This window comes from Ursus maritimus, unplaced genomic scaffold (assembly GCF_017311325.1).
Source record: "Ursus maritimus isolate PB19 unplaced genomic scaffold, ASM1731132v1 scaffold_1, whole genome shotgun sequence".
Taxonomy (NCBI): Eukaryota; Metazoa; Chordata; class Mammalia; order Carnivora; family Ursidae; genus Ursus; species Ursus maritimus.
Genome location: NW_024423343.1, coordinates 92,845,423 through 92,861,378, shown reverse-complemented (window position 1 = coordinate 92,861,378; position 15,956 = coordinate 92,845,423). Strand labels below are relative to the sequence as shown.

The following is a 15,956-nucleotide window of genomic DNA, read 5'->3' as shown; positions in this document are numbered from 1 at the left end:
ATCAAATTACATCGATTCAATAACTGATCCTTCCTTTGCCCTCACGCCTTCAGATCTGCTCCTCCCGAGAGTCAGATCAAACATGCCCTCCTCAGGGAAGCCTCCGGATTTCTGAAGGACAGTCTCCTAAAACCTGTTTTACAGATTCCTCCAGCCAGCCGCATTGAATGATCTTGAGAAGTATATGTGAATTTTCTTTCAAACGCAATTTGGAGTGAAGAGAAGGGGATGAGACCCATAGGGTTGTAAAGAGTCTATTTAAAATATTTATTAGGTTAGGACCTAAATATACCTTCTCTGCTGGATTAGCATAGTCCTTTAATTTAAAGGGTGGACAAATTTGATTTAAAAAGGTGGGGGGGTGGTTATATAACTGATTTGTGAATGTAGAGTTTTACTCTGGCATTTTTGGTGCCTCCTAGCCCCCAGGAGACCTGAGTTCAAATACCAGGCAACTCCCTAAGTAGTTAGACATGCAGAACACATACAGGTCACCTACATAAGCTATAATGTGGATGAACCCTCAGGTACAAGGTCAATTACGAACCTGAGTGATCTTCCAATTCCGTCAATCCAGATAAATTTCTGGGCTTAGTTCTATCAGTCCCTTCTGCTACTGAACAAAAGTCACCTTAAAGACAAGAATGCCACTTGACCCAGGGATCCAGAGCTACAAGAGGCCTAAACGCCTCCTCACTCCTCTAAAGCAGCAGCATCAGGCTATAGTAAGCATCCTTTGGGGTACAGCTCAGCCCACCAGCCCCCCTGCACACTGTCCAGGGATGACCTAACTGCTGAAGCATGTGGCAGTACCCAGTTTGCAGAGCTCTGATTTATTCTCCCTTATGCTGGGCAGAGGGCATGACTTAGAGGCAATACTCTTATCTCAGCAGGGGTTTGAGACCGTCTGCATCTCTCAAACATCCCCTGGTGGGTAATTGAGAAGTGACATTGATGGGTTTCCAGGGTGGCCCTTGTGCTTATGCTTGCCCTAGAATCCAGCTATGATTTAGAAATCCAGCCCAAGGGTTGAGAGGAGGGGAAGCTAATGTAAAGTGTGCTAGCCCCGGTCTCCTTTGACCCCGGCAGAGTGAGACAGAGGTGCAGAGCTGCGAGACCATGTGTTCTTATTGAGTTGGCATAGCATGAGGTTTGCTTTCAGAGCTTTTATTGCTATTACAGAGCACTGAGCTCTCTCTGTTTGCCACACATTCTATTCCCCAGAGATAGCCTCTTTTTCTCCTGAAGGGATTTAGAAAACAAATCACAGTTCTTATTTTATTTGGTGTCCACCATTAAGAATTCATGCAGAGCAGTTTTACTTGTTGCCAATTAAGATCTCCCAGTGGAAGTCTATGATTACAGCAAAGGCAACCTGTTTAATACTCCGGCATCTCCTTAGTCTACATAAATTAACCCCATGAGGGTAGAGATGTGCTAATTCTTAAGATGCCTGGATAATTTGATTCTAAAATCCAAGTTACATAGAGGGTAAATCTCCAGGAGCTCCGGGCTTGACTTTTCTCAGGGCATATGTGCTTCTGCTTCTTAATTCTATTTTGCAACTCCAAGACGATTTCTAGATAACGCAGGAAGAAAGACTTTTCTTTTCCCAGAGATAGATAAAGAGCATGCAGCCTCTCAGTAAGCAGTTTTAATATCACTCACATTTTATAGAAACTGAGATTAGAGCTGAAATGAATTTTAGGCAAGTTGTGCCAATTACCTCCCCGCCATGTGTAAATATATTGAAATTAGGGAAAACGTGAATGAGCATTTGGAAGGTGGATCATTTCACTTCAGTGTTCACTCTTAGATAAGTAGCATTTTGAATCATGGGAAGAAAATATTTTTGTCCATTTTTTCTCTTACCTCTTTCCTTAGAATAAGAATCACAGATAAGCCAGAAAGCAAAAGTCAAAGTCTATTTTAAAGAATTTTGGAAGCACAAAAGACCCCAATCGCCAAAGCAATCTTCAGAAAGAACAAAGCTGGAGGTAGCACACTCACAGATTTCAAGATACACTCCAGACTTGTAGCAATCAAAAAAATATGGTACTGGCACAGAAACAGACACACAGATCAATGGAAGAGGATAGAGATCTCAGAGGTAAACCCATGTATTCATGATCAATTAATCTATGACAAAGGCGGCAAAGATATACAATCTCTTCAATAAATGATGTTGGAAAAACTGGACAGTTACATGCAAAACAAATGAAACTGAACCATTTTCTTATAGCATACACAAAAATAAACTCAAAATGGTTTAAGGACCTAAATCTGAGACCTGAAGCCATAAAACTCTTCTAAGAAAACATAGGCAGTAATCTCTTGGACACCATCCTTAGCAACATTTTTATGGTTATGTCTCCTTGTGCAAGGGGGACAAAAGAAAAATAAACTACAGGGAATCCACCAAGGTAAAAAGCTGTTGTATAGCAAAGGAAACCATCTATAAAATAAAGAATGACTTACTGCATAGATATTTTCAAATGATATATCTGATACTGGGTTAATATTCAAAATATATTTTAAAAAACATATACAACTCAACACCAAGAAACCCCCAAATAATTTGATTAAAAATGGGCAGAGAACCTAAACGGACATTTTTCCAAAGAAGACATCCAGATGGCCTAACGACACATGAGAAGATGCTCAACATCACTCATCATCAGGGAAATGCAAATCAAAACCATATCACCTCATACCTGTCAGAATAGCTGAAATCAAAAGGAAATATCAAGTTTTGGTGAGAATGTAGAAAAAAGGGAACCATTGTGAACTGTTGGCAGTAACGTAAATTGATGCAAACACTGTGGAAAACAGTATAGAGGTTCCTGAAAACATTAAAAATAGAAATACCATATGATCCAGTAATTCTAGTACTGGGTGGTAGAATTTCATTTACCCAAAGAAAACAAAAACACTAATTCAAAAAGATACATGCACCCCTATGTTTATTGCGACATTTATTACAATAGTCGAGATATGGAGGCAACCTAAGTGCCCACTGATAAATAATATATGATTTTACACAGACACATACACACCCAGATACATTCTGAAATATTACTCAGCCACAAAAAATAATGAAATCTTGCCATTTGCTCCAACATGGGTGGACCTAGAGGGTATTGTGCTGAGAACTCAGAAAAAAAAAAAAAACGAATACCATATGATTTTACTTACGTGTAGAATCTAAGAATGAAACAAACAAAACAGAAACAGACTCCTAAAAGAACAAAATGGTGGTTGTCAATGGGGATGGGAGATGGGTGAAAAGGTTAAAGGGATCAAGAGGAACAAACTTCATTTATAAAATAAATAAGTCATGGTATGTAAATACTGCATAGGGATTATAGTCATTAACATTGTAATAATGTTGTATGGCAACGAGTGGTGAGTATACTGATGGTGGGGAGCATTTTGCAATCTATAGATTTATTGAATCACTATGCTGTATACCTGAGACTAGTAATATTGTATGTCAACTATATTCAATAAATTTTTTTTGAAGTTTGCATACACTAAAATTATAATTTTATTGTTGGAAAGGGTAGGCCTTAGGGACTTCTATGTCAACCAAGGTCTATACATGGTTTTTAATTAGGTATCTTACTCCCCTTGATGATGTAGGAAACCATTACTTTTCCGCTTAAGGAAGCTCAAGGAAGAAGTTAAATGCTTTATTAGGGCCAACATAGCTTGTAATCAATAGTGGTTCAGATTCTTGGAATTGGGTATTGAGGCTTGGGCTGCCCCTCAGGAAAATGGTGATGAACTAGAAATTGTCTTTTCCTATATATACGTTCCCCTTTTACTAACAACCTGGACTCCTCACACTATTAGTTGATCTTTAATTATAGTACCCATCCCAGTACCAGTGAAGTAAAGGAAGAGGGAAGAAATAGTTACAACCATGTTTTTGTATATTTCATTATTGAACTGGATAGACAACTATTTCCCAAAATATGTTCCTTGGAACTTTAGTCAGAATAGATGCTGCAAGAAAGACAGGATTTTTTTTAAGAAGTCAAAGTTCTATTTTATATCTCATATTTGATATTCATAGCGCATGTTAGCCATTTAAATGGCTCTGTGAAGTTCTAGAATTCAAACATTTTAAAACTTGGGTTTACCTAGTATATCTCGAATTTGACCACAGAGTAACTCATTAAAAAAAAAATCTGTAACAGCTACCCAGGGTATGCATTTTTCTTGGAATGTGCTTAAGAAAATGCTCATGGATCATTTAGATCACTGGTCCTCAGCAGGGAGGAGAGAGGATTCTGACCTCTGGGGAACATGGCAGACATTTTTGGTTGTCCCAACAGGGGGGTTGGTACTGGTATGACTGGTGGGTAGAGGCAAGAGATGGTGTTAGACAACTTATAATGCACAGGACAACCTTATTCCCACCCCCAAGGTAAAGAATGGTCTGGCCCCAAATGTCAATAGTGCCTTGACTGAGAATCCCTCGCCTACATACAGCTTCTTCAAATGGGACTCTAATCTGAGATCTGTAGGCTGGTAGTTGGGCACTTTGTATTCACCAGATGTTGTCATTTAATTTTGGCCATGCAGACCTTATTCTTTATATACAGCCTATCGATAACACTGTCTTCAATTCAAGCTACGAAAATATGAAGTGAACACTTTGATATTGTCTGGTTGAATTATTAGCAAGCCGTTAGGTATTTCTGCTATTTTACTGGTTTCTATTTATGTCCTTGGAAGCTTTCTATGATATATGTATTAAATACTACAAAATGATCCAGCCACATAATTAGAGGAAAATAAGATTAAACATGTATTTATTCATGTTATAGAAATGCATTATTTTAACTATCATGGGTTTCAAATAAACTCAGTGTTCAGTAATCTTAAATACTAGCTTTACTGATAGCTTCTTCTTCTTCTTCTTTTTTTTTTAAGATTTTATTTATTTATGTGACGGAGAGACAGCCAGCAAGAGAGGGAACACAGCAGGGGAGTGGGAGAGGAAGAAGCAGGCTCCCAGCAGAGGAGCCCGATGTGGGACTCGATCCCGGAACGCCAGGATCACGCCCTGAGCCAAAGGCAGACGCCCAACGACTGCGCCACCCAGGCGCCCCTACTGATAGCTTCTTTTTACAGAAAAGGAAACCCATTCCAGAGATGATATCCCCATAGGCAGTTTGGGGAGGCCAGACCAAGAGTCAAGCTCCAAAACTTACACTCCTCTTTCCATTTCTATAGTCTTATGCTGCTTCCATTTCTCACACTTAATTTCACATGTAACATGAAAGAGTCATTAACACCATAAATATTCATGAATTCAATTTGTATCTTCCAACTGTTTGTGTTTGTTCTAAACTCTTAATCTGAAGCTGCGAATGGATAAAGATTTCTGTCAAACATTAGAAGAAGGATTTTTTTCAGCAGTTGTTTTCTTACGATTTCTCGTCAGTCGGCTATATTTAGCCAAATCAGAAATGGTAGCAGATGATATAAAAAGCATTAGGTGTAAAAGAGCTGTTTCCTCCTACTCTTAACTTTCCACATTAAAACAAATGAACATACAGAAATTTACCTCCCATTTCAACATCTACTAGTAAACTAGTTGCCACTGGGCTGTTCGTTCTTCTTCATCAAGCAGGGAGATACAGAGCAAAGCAGGCCCACCCAGACTTACGCTCAAGCCCTACACTTGGTTTTAGACTCTGCCTCTACCCACTCAGATGAACCCATGCGAGAGTTTTCTGTTGGTGTCAAAAAGTCTTTTTTGAGCTAAATGACTGCTCATTGCTAGACAGCTATATTTGATCTTCAAATTCCTTTGCAATTTGAAAACCAGAGAAAGATGATAGGTCTATTTTGGTAGAATACTAAACAGGGCACCAAAATAACCAGTTATTTTGAGAGTATAATTAGGATAATATATTTGTGTCACAGCAGATGTTTATGCTATAAGAAACAACTACAACCTATTAAAGACTAGTAGCCGCCTCCATGAAAATAAGGAAAGACTTATTTTTTTGTGTCTAGTCTTGTAACAAATCTTGAATTGGTCCCATTCTTTCATCATCAAGCAAGTAGCAATAGTATGCCATGTGTCTATCAAGCTTTGGATCAGTCCTCAGACATTGTGGCCATAAATTTATGCTGAATACAATTATTGTTAGGACATCTAAATATTCAGGATTTATCTCAGTCATATGTAGGTTGAAATATAGATGGAAGGCCGTCAGTTAGGATCAGCAGCAATGATAATAGCCCACTCCATGAAAATTGTAGCAGCTACAAATCAAAGGCATAAGTACAAATCGGAAAAACATATACTGACTTACGGGGACATTTGTTTAACTTCAGACAATCCAATTGTGCTTGAATACGTGACATGCTATTCCTCTGATCTTCTGCACATCATAGATTGTACCCTAACTCAAGAAAGTATTTTAAAAATTTAATCATGATGGGAAAGAATCTCCCCGCACTGCTCATAGTATGCTCACTGGCATAGCCTTCACTCAAAAACAATTTGGCTAGAATTGCCGTTATGATATCGTACTAACCATCGGAAAACCTACCACTTCAAGTCAGTCAAGATCTGTTTATAAAATACAATCAAGAATAATTTCATGATTCAATAAATAGTATATAAATCTGCTATTATTGGTTTTCATTTTCTTTTCAATACCACCCATTTCCATCTTCTCCCTGGTAGTTATTCTGACTATTCAAATGTCATTATTGCCCTTTATTGTTATTCAAATGAAGCTTTTTTATTAGATCCTTTGCCAGTATGTATAAGGCTTTGCTTCTTCAGCAGCAATAATTCTATTTCTGAAGGAAAATAGCAGTGATAGCACGCAAAATTCTGAGCTCTTACTTTGTGTTAGGTTAAGTTTATGCCTGAAATTGGATTTTCATTTAATCCTATCCAAGAAGACCAAAAGATTTTTATTAGCTACCTTATCAAAGGAGGAAAACATCATTTTTCATGCAGGGTTTTTTGGTTCGAAGACCCACAAAACACTACTCCTCCCCAGTGATGTATATAAGACACACTTACTGACCAAATTAAACTCTAATTTCCTTCATCAGATGGGATTCATCATTTTTTTGTGTATATTTTTCCTTTTAAAAGATAGGGAAAACCAAATATCTTATATAAATAGTTGGAAGTAAACGTTATAATTCATTTAAATAACCTTTTTCACCTTGGAGGAGATCTATGGGAAGTTTAATCTGAAAGATACATAACTGTAAACACATTGTTGCTGGCTTTTTAAATACAATACACTGGTTAACAAAAGAAAACTTTACCAACACCATTTATAGCTCTCAAAAACACATCTAACAGTATCACATAGAGGTATATAAAATTAACTTATATGTCTGTTAGCATCAAGCAGACTTAAAAATTATATACTTTTGTTGTATCCTACGTTTTCCATGCAGAGAAATAGAGGGTCTATTGCTATAAGCACAGATCTATTCTTTAGCAGGGAAACTAATATAAAGGACAGAACAAATGAAATTATTAGGCACTTTGGCTAAGAATTACAATCCCCCAGAGAAGACAAATTTCAAGGTTATTAGGATTTGTTATAAGATGAAGAAGGGGCAGCATAGCCTGGTACAGAGACCAATGGTGATACATTGGGATGAGGCTGGGCAAGAAAGCCACAGTGTTAGCAAATCTTTACCCACCATCTCTGTGTACAGAGAGAGCATTCTTCTCCTTGCTGCCAAGAGATAAGAAATAAAGGACTTCAGGGGCTTCCTGGCCCTTGGGAGACAAAGCTAATTACATTAAACAATTCTGGTACAATGTGAGCCATCATGTAATTAAAACCTAGCATATTTATTCCAGATAACACGAGCTATAGTAATTTAGGAAAAGGAATAGCAGATCCCATAGGAGCACCTATGCAGAGCATGATTACATGGACCCTAGAGATCTAGAAAATAACAACACAATCGTTTAGATCAGCCTCAATTCCCAAGAGGCCCCAGGGAACAAGAAACTTGTGAATATGCCTTTCATGATATTAACTTCTTTTTCCAATTTACCTGCACCAATGTTCTCCCATACCTTCCTTTATCAAGCGTCAGAACCCACCACATAGAACAAAAAACCAAACGTGAAAGGCCTACAGAACGGCCTTCTTAAAATATTCTCCTTTAATATGAAGAGATGCAGACATTTTAAGCAGCTGTATTCAACTTTTCAATTACAAAAAAACTTAATCTTGAAGCAGGCAAGGGTCAGAGAAATTTGGATTCTAGTTTCCACAACATACGTTTGTTATGTGGCCTTGGATGAATTAATTTCTTGACCTTGACAAAGTGTCATGATTTCCACCACCCTCCCAGCTCTGAGCAGCTCCTTGACTTGAGGACAACTTCTCACACTGTTGCTTTACTTTCATTAAAGAATATGATTCTCTAAGGAGTTTCTGGTGACTTTGCTTCCAAAGGTGCTTTCGACACCAAATGTAAGAAGAGACAGTTTGCCAACGTCCTGCCTCTGTGATCAACACGAAAACTATCAAGGCTGCTCTGAGTTACTGGGTGTTACACGCAAACAATGAATCATGGAACACTACATCAAAAACTAAGGATGTACTGTATGGTGACTAATATAACATAATACAAAATTTTAAAAAAAGGCATGGATTTCACTCACCTCCATAGACTTCTGTGTTGTTCCTCGAGCTGAGTTAGAAGATGCTCGATGTATTTATTGGAGTCCATGTATTCCTGCACATGCAGACACACGAAGACAAATAAAGCCTCATTATAATAGTCACCAGAATTCGGACTGTCTTTATCTTTATAGGAAAGATTTTTGACAAGATAATCCCTGGTCCCTCTCAGTTCTAGGAGTCAATGCATCTGTAACTTATATGCAGAGTTCCTTGGAGATAAATATTTTCTCCATATTCTTGTATCATCCTATAAACAGAGAACTGGAGTTCTATGGAGTCGGCATAAAAACTCTCTTATTCACAGAAGAAAGCTAAATTTCCTAGTTATCTACATTGTGGTCCATATATTCTACCATATAAAAATAAGCAAGCCAAGGGCACCTGGGTGGTTCAGTTGGTAAGTGGCTGACTCTTGATTTTGGCTCAGGTCATGATCTTAGGGTTCTGGGATCATGTAGGGCTCTGTGCTCAGCAGGGAGGCTCCTTGAGGATTCTGTCTCCCTCTGCCAGCACCCCCTCATGCTTGTGAGCTCCTCTCTCTCTCTCTCAAAATAAATAAATAAGACAATATTGCTGTTGACCTTAAAAAAATAAGAATAAAGTAGACAAGACAGGTCTTGATTACACTGGTCTTAGAATAATTACTTACTAGTAAAAATACTACTTTTAAACTACATAGAATGTTTGATATATTCACTGGGCATATTGTTTACATGGATGAAACATAGTCTAGTTTGCTTTGGGGTTTTGGGGGTTTTGGGTTTTTTTGTTGTTGGTGGGTGTTTTGTTTTTTTTTTTTTTTTCTGTCTCTTAGAAAAAGAATCTGGCTTCTAGGAAGATATGAAAGCAAGGTATGTTTTTTTTAAATGTGTAAATTTTGGTCAATCAAACTGCATTTTTAAGAAACATTTCTGAAACATAAGGAATTCCTCTGTAACATAGATCTGTAGAAGTCCATAGGTTATTAAATATGATTTTTTTCAGTTAGTGATTCCTGAGTATGAGGTTCATATGCAATCGTTTCAGTTGCTAACTATGGAGCAAAATACAATGTGTAAAATTTTTGGTGACTGATTTCCTCCTGAATCTGATACTTCTTGTACTTTCTATTTGAATATCTAGCATGCAATCCTCTGTGTCTATAGTCCATCTGCCTTAGATGGACTAGTGTACAATGATTTCTGTGACATGAAAGTCACTGCTCTGTTTCTTTTGGATCTGAGATAAACTGAGAACTTTGATTAATACTAATTCTTTCTGAAATAGATTTGTTTTGATTAAGTGCTCTATATAATCTAATGTTCTTATAAGAATATGTCTTATAATGGGGGAGGGTGGAAACTACACAGTAAGAATTGACCTGATATTATGGAAAAAGCCCTTTCCCAAGTTTCTGGACCTGGATCTACCTATTTAGCCTTTTTACTTTCTACAATATTTCAGTTAGGCGAGACAGCACACCACATCTTTAGCTAGCTAAAACTGCTATTCTCTAACAGTTCAACTTTGTGGCAGATAATTAGCTAAAGAGTTTTATTCTTAGTAAGTAATATTATTTTTCAGGTTAATTATTTAAACAAGCTCATTAGGCATATCAAAACCAAAACAGAAATCTGTTGGTGCAGGAAGCTATAATAGTTTGTATTTATAGTATTAAGTATCCTGATCAAGATTTAAAGAAGATTTAGAACACTCGAAGTTATCAAAGGCATTACTTTTCAAATACATCCATCCACATTTTTTAAACAGTTTCCAATTAGAAACACATACGTAAATCTCAAAGTCATTCATTCATTCTTTATTCAATTGTTTTTCAAAATGTATGATACTCCAAAGGCTATTCTAGATTGGCTTCACAGAGTAATAACCAAGAGGGCGAAAGTTCCTGCTCTCAACGAGCTTCTAGGCTGCAGAGGTAGACATAGCAAGTGAACACATCGATTCCTGAGCACTCATATGCTATGAAGGAAACACACCAGGGATGAGAGAATCTAAAGGAGGAAGAGGGCACCTCCCTTACATAAGGTGGCTGAATGGAGATGCCAGGCAAATGATATTAAGTTAAGACCTGGAAGAGAAGAAGGAGGTAAGCATTTGGAGAGAAGAGGGATGAGGGAAAGGAAACAGCATCTGCAAAGACCCCAATATTTGGTGCTTGAAGAACACAAAAGAAGCCAGTGGGTTTGGGAGCAGAGAGACTGGGCCATGGAGTCTAAAATACAGTGGGTGAGCTAAGCAGGGCCAAATCATGAACAGGCTCTGCAAAAGGGTTTGGACTAAAACCAATGGATTTGTTATTTTGTTCACTCTTCTTAGCTCAAGCCAGAGGATGAAGCTGAAAAGTGTGATGACTACAGATAGGATCTTTGGATCAAGATTTAGGTTCAAATCCTGATTGCGATACTTAGAAGCTCTGTTCCCTAGGTAAAATGGTTTAATCTCTCTAAGCCTGATTTCCTTTATCTTCAGAGAGAGAATTAATAGTCAATTTGCAGAGGTGTTACAAGAATTTAATAGTTTAAGCAAGCATGTATTATAGTGTCTGCCAAGCAGTAAGCATAGCCTTTGTCGTAGTGTCACTCATCTCTTCTCACAGGCAAACCACTTCACAATGTGAAGGTAATACCCATTTTCTCTAATCTTACCCAATAGTGAGATTTGTAAGTATATGCTTCTTCGATTATAGCTGCTGAATATTAGAATAGGAAGTTAGAGATGAATAGTAACAAAACAGATTTTTAGCCGTTAAATGTAGGTGTCACTGAATTAGGATTTGTAAGCTCTTTCAAGTAACAATACTGGCTGCTTCTATTTAAAGTAACTTCACCCACATCCAGATGGCCAGTAGACACATGAGAGGATGCCAGCATCACTCATCCTCAGGGAAATGCAAATCAAAACCACAATAAGATACCACCTCACACCAGTCACAATGGCTAAAATCAACAACACAAGAAACAAGTGTTGGTGAGGATGTGGAAAAAAGAACCCACTTGCACTGTTGGTGGGAATGCAAACTGTGCAGCCACTGTGGAAAACAGTATGGAGGGTCTTCAAAAAATTAAAAATCCAGGGGCGCCTGGGTGGCGCAGTCGTTAAGCGTCTGCCTTTGGCTCGGGGCGTGATCCCGGCGTCTAGGATCGAGTCCCACATCAGGCTCCTCTGCTGGGAGCCTGCTTCTTCCTCTCCCACTCCCCCTGCTTGTGTTCCCTCTCTTGCTGGCTGTCTCTCTGTCTGTCAAATAAATAAATAAAATCTTAAAAAAAAAAAAATTAAAAATCCAGTAATCACACCACTGGGTATTTGCCCAAAGAAAATGAAAACATTATTTTGAAAAGATATATGCACCCCTGTGTTGCAGCATTATTTATAATAACCCAGTTATGGAAGCAGCCCATATGTATATATATACATATATACACACACACACACACATATATATATGTATATACACACACAATGATATATTACTCAGCAATTAAAAAAGAATGAAATCTTGCCATTTGCAACAACATGAATGGATCTAAAGGATACAATGCTAAGCAAAATAAGTCAATGATAGAAATACAAATGCCATATGATTTCATTCATATCTGAAATTTAAGAAACAAAACAAATTAAAAAAGAAAAAGAGACAAATCAGAAAACTCTTAAGTATAGAGAACACACTGATGATTACCAGAGGGGAGGTGGGTGGGGGGATGGGTAAAATATGTGATGGGGATTAAGAGCACACTTACTGTGATGAGCACTAAGTAATGTATAGAATTGTTGAATCACTATATTGTATACCTGAAACTAATATAACACTGTATGTTAACTATACTGAAATTAAAATTTTAAAATTTTTAAATGAAAAAAACTTAAAATGAAATTTTTAAAAATGAAAATTTAAAACAAACACCATATATATATATATATATAAGAATAATATCAAGATTTCTGCTCTCTAACTGCTGCACGGTACTGAGACAAGTTAGGTGGGAGTGCTCCATGGTCTCTGGGAAGGAAATCCCTGGGTCAAGCTGGGAAACCATTACCTGCGTGAATACTAGAGTGTGTTGTTGCTAAGGTGAAATGAAGAAGTCAAATCTTGTTCAGAAGATAGCAGTTGTCACCAGGAAAGATCAACTCATATAAAGGCTTTCTGACCTATTATTTTTATCTTAACTAAAACTTACACAAAACTTCATTGTGTCAGGCATTGTGTTAATAAGAACTTTCGCAGTATGTTCTCATTTAACTTCAATATCCCCATAAGGTAGATACTAGTATTATCCCCATGTTGAAAGTGAGGTAACAGACTTTCCACTGTCATATAGCAAGGAAGGGGCAGAGCCAGGATTTGAATTCTGTTATGAATCCAGTCCAGAACCACTCTGTGTATGTTCTTCCTAAACCCACCCTGCTGGCCTTTTCATCTCCACTGTCTTTGTATATGCTATTCCTTTTGCCTAGAACACTTAACAAAATAACAACAGTGGTAACAGTAATAAAATTTACTATTAAAATTAAATAAATAAATAAAGTAGCTCCACCCATTTTTCCATAAAACTATAAGGATGCCTGGGTGGCCTTGTGCCTTTGGCTCAGTTCATGATCCCAGGGTCCTGGGACTGAGTCCTGCATTGGGCTCCTTGCTCAGAGCGGAACCTGCTTCTCCCTCTGCCTGCTGCTCTCCCTGCTTGTGTGCTCTCTCTCTGACAAATAAATAAATAAAATCTTTAATTAAAAAAAACCCCACTAACTATAGTGATAACTGTGAGGTCTTAACCCATATAATAATGGGAAACTAGGATTATGAATTTCCCCATTTTAGAGCTTTATTTTTCTCCATGGCACTCTCCCTTCTAAAATCTGATATATTTTACTTGAGTATTCTTTGGTATTTCCTATACCCCGCTCATCTGTCCCCAATGGTGCACACATGTGTGCAAACACACACACACACACACACACACACACACACACGGCTAACTGAAAGGAATTGAGAAAAAAAAAATGATGCTTACATATACTTTCTGTTTAATGAATCAATCTTTACCCTGACTAAGAGAACTTGGGCAGTATCATCACACACTTATCGTTTCTGTTCCCTGAACTGGAGAAATTAGTTAACTAATAAGAAATCCCTCATTTTATAAGAATAAAACAGGACTATTCCACTGGGAATCACTTTTATCCATCCACTTGGAGATTATCTCTAAGGAAACAACGGATGGGGGGGCAGTGGGGCCGCCGTGGTTTACAGTGAGCTACAGTCGTATCAAGTGCAACGTTGAGGCTACTTCACCTACAGCAAGAGTTCGGTGTAAAGCACATACTGGATGTTATTAAACAGGGTCTCCAGTATCAAAGGCACAGGCAGAAACAAAGGGCATGGCAAGACCCACCTCACTAAGACAGAGATCCCCAAACTGCCTGAAAGACACCAGATATTTGGGAGAGCTGGGACAAAATTTTTCTATAAACGAAGATGGAGGGGCACCTGGGTGGCTCAGTTGATTAAGCATATGCCTTCAGCTCAGGTCATGATCCCAGAGTCCTGGGATTGAGCCCCACGTTGGGCTCACTGCTCTGCGGGGAGCCTGCTTCTACTTCTCCCTCTGCCCCTCCCCACCCCAGCTCTCTCTCTCAAATAAATAAATCTTCAAAAATAAATAAATAAATAAATAAATAAATAAATAAATAAAAAACAAATAAATAAACGCAGATGGACAGGAAGTAGAATGTACACTGTCTACTGTCTAAACCAGGTCTGGATGGACCACCTCAGAATAAGTACATTGAAAACATACAATATAAACCCTGTGACAAAGAATGAAAGGACAAGAGATATAGAACATCACCCTCAGCCAGAAGACAGGGTGTCACTCTGAAAATGATTAAGCAAAACATGAAAGCATTATAGAAAACCTGAACATATTCAGCAGTATCCAGAATGGCATGGACCCCCTGAACCATGTGCGGAAAGTTTTAAGGGAAAAAAAGGGGGGCTGAGATGAAAAGATAACAAATTTAATTTTTTTTTTACAGTTTTATTTATTTTAGAGAGATAGAGCATGAGTGCAAGGGTGGGGGCGGGGCAGAGGGAGAGAGGGATAGAATCTTAAGCAGACTCCCCACTGAGTGCGGAGCCCCACATGGGGCTCAATCTCATGACCCTGAGATTGTGACCTAAGCCAAAACCAAGAGACTGACACTTAACCGACTGAGCCACCCAGCCACCCTGACAGCTTAATTAATTTTTATAAAACAGGATAAGCTGAAGTAAGAAAATTAAATAAAAAGGGACCTGGGTGAGCTAAGAATTCCAAGGAAATATCAACTGCAAAAGCAAAATTGAAACCTGTTGATCCCCACTGATTTTTATTATGGGGTGACTCTCCCCACCGTGGACTGGTACCTTAGCGAAGAGCAGGCAATGGATTTTGGTGTAGTGGCAAGAAACCGGTCACACAAATGGAGTCTACTTCTCGAGTCTCTCATCTAGAAACAATTTAGGCCAGGTACCTAAATACTCACTAATGCTTTTGCCATTTCTTTCGCAGGCTTCACTTAGTGAGGCCTGAAACTGCTATAACTAGGGAAAAACACACGTCTCCCCCATCATCCTTGGTGTCAACGTTCACCGTGTGCAGCACAGCTTACCTGCCAGTTTCCCAAGCATGGCTCTGCCCAGCATGTACTTCCCATGCCGCTCACCACAAAGACTTTATTTGAAGTAATTAACTTGGTCGACATTCTATTCTACTCATTTTCCTTGTGAAAAAACCCACCTCAGATACGTAAGTAGAAGTGACAATGAAAGCACATACATAGTCCTGCGGAGGACAGACATAATCTAAGTAAATGAAGTCGGAGATAGAGGTGAGAAGAGAGACACTATGGATATTGGGTCAGAAAATGTAGGTTTGTCTAACAATGATGGCTCTTGAGTATTTCACAAGATTTGGAATGGAAATAATGATCAAAGAGATAATTAAAGAACTATTTCAGAACAGAGAATAAAAAAAAAAAGACTTGAATATGCACATCAAAAGGGCTCATCACATCACATTCCAGGTAGAGTTTTTCCATCAACTATCCACATATCCACCTGAAAAAGAGCCAAAGAAAAATAGTAGATGTAGGGGGGACCGCAAGCATCCGAACCAACAAACAGGTTTCCTACCAAAGATTTAAGAAAGGCTGTTTCGTAGCTTCCAGCCACCCCCAAAGTCCACTGAAATAAGGTACACAGACCTTTGAGTT

At 38.2% G+C, this 15,956-nt stretch overlaps 1 protein-coding gene across 1 annotated transcript in view; it reads right to left on the bottom strand.

Moving 5' to 3' along the window:
• The window catches only part of NCKAP5 (NCK associated protein 5), a 759,472-nt gene that overhangs the window by 545,076 nt on the left and 198,440 nt on the right, over nt 1-15,956 (bottom strand). The window contains exon 2 of the mRNA XM_040636836.1: nt 8,681-8,754. Coding sequence (XP_040492770.1) covers nt 8,681-8,754 — 74 coding nt within the window. The remainder of the gene's footprint in view (nt 1-8,680; nt 8,755-15,956) is intronic.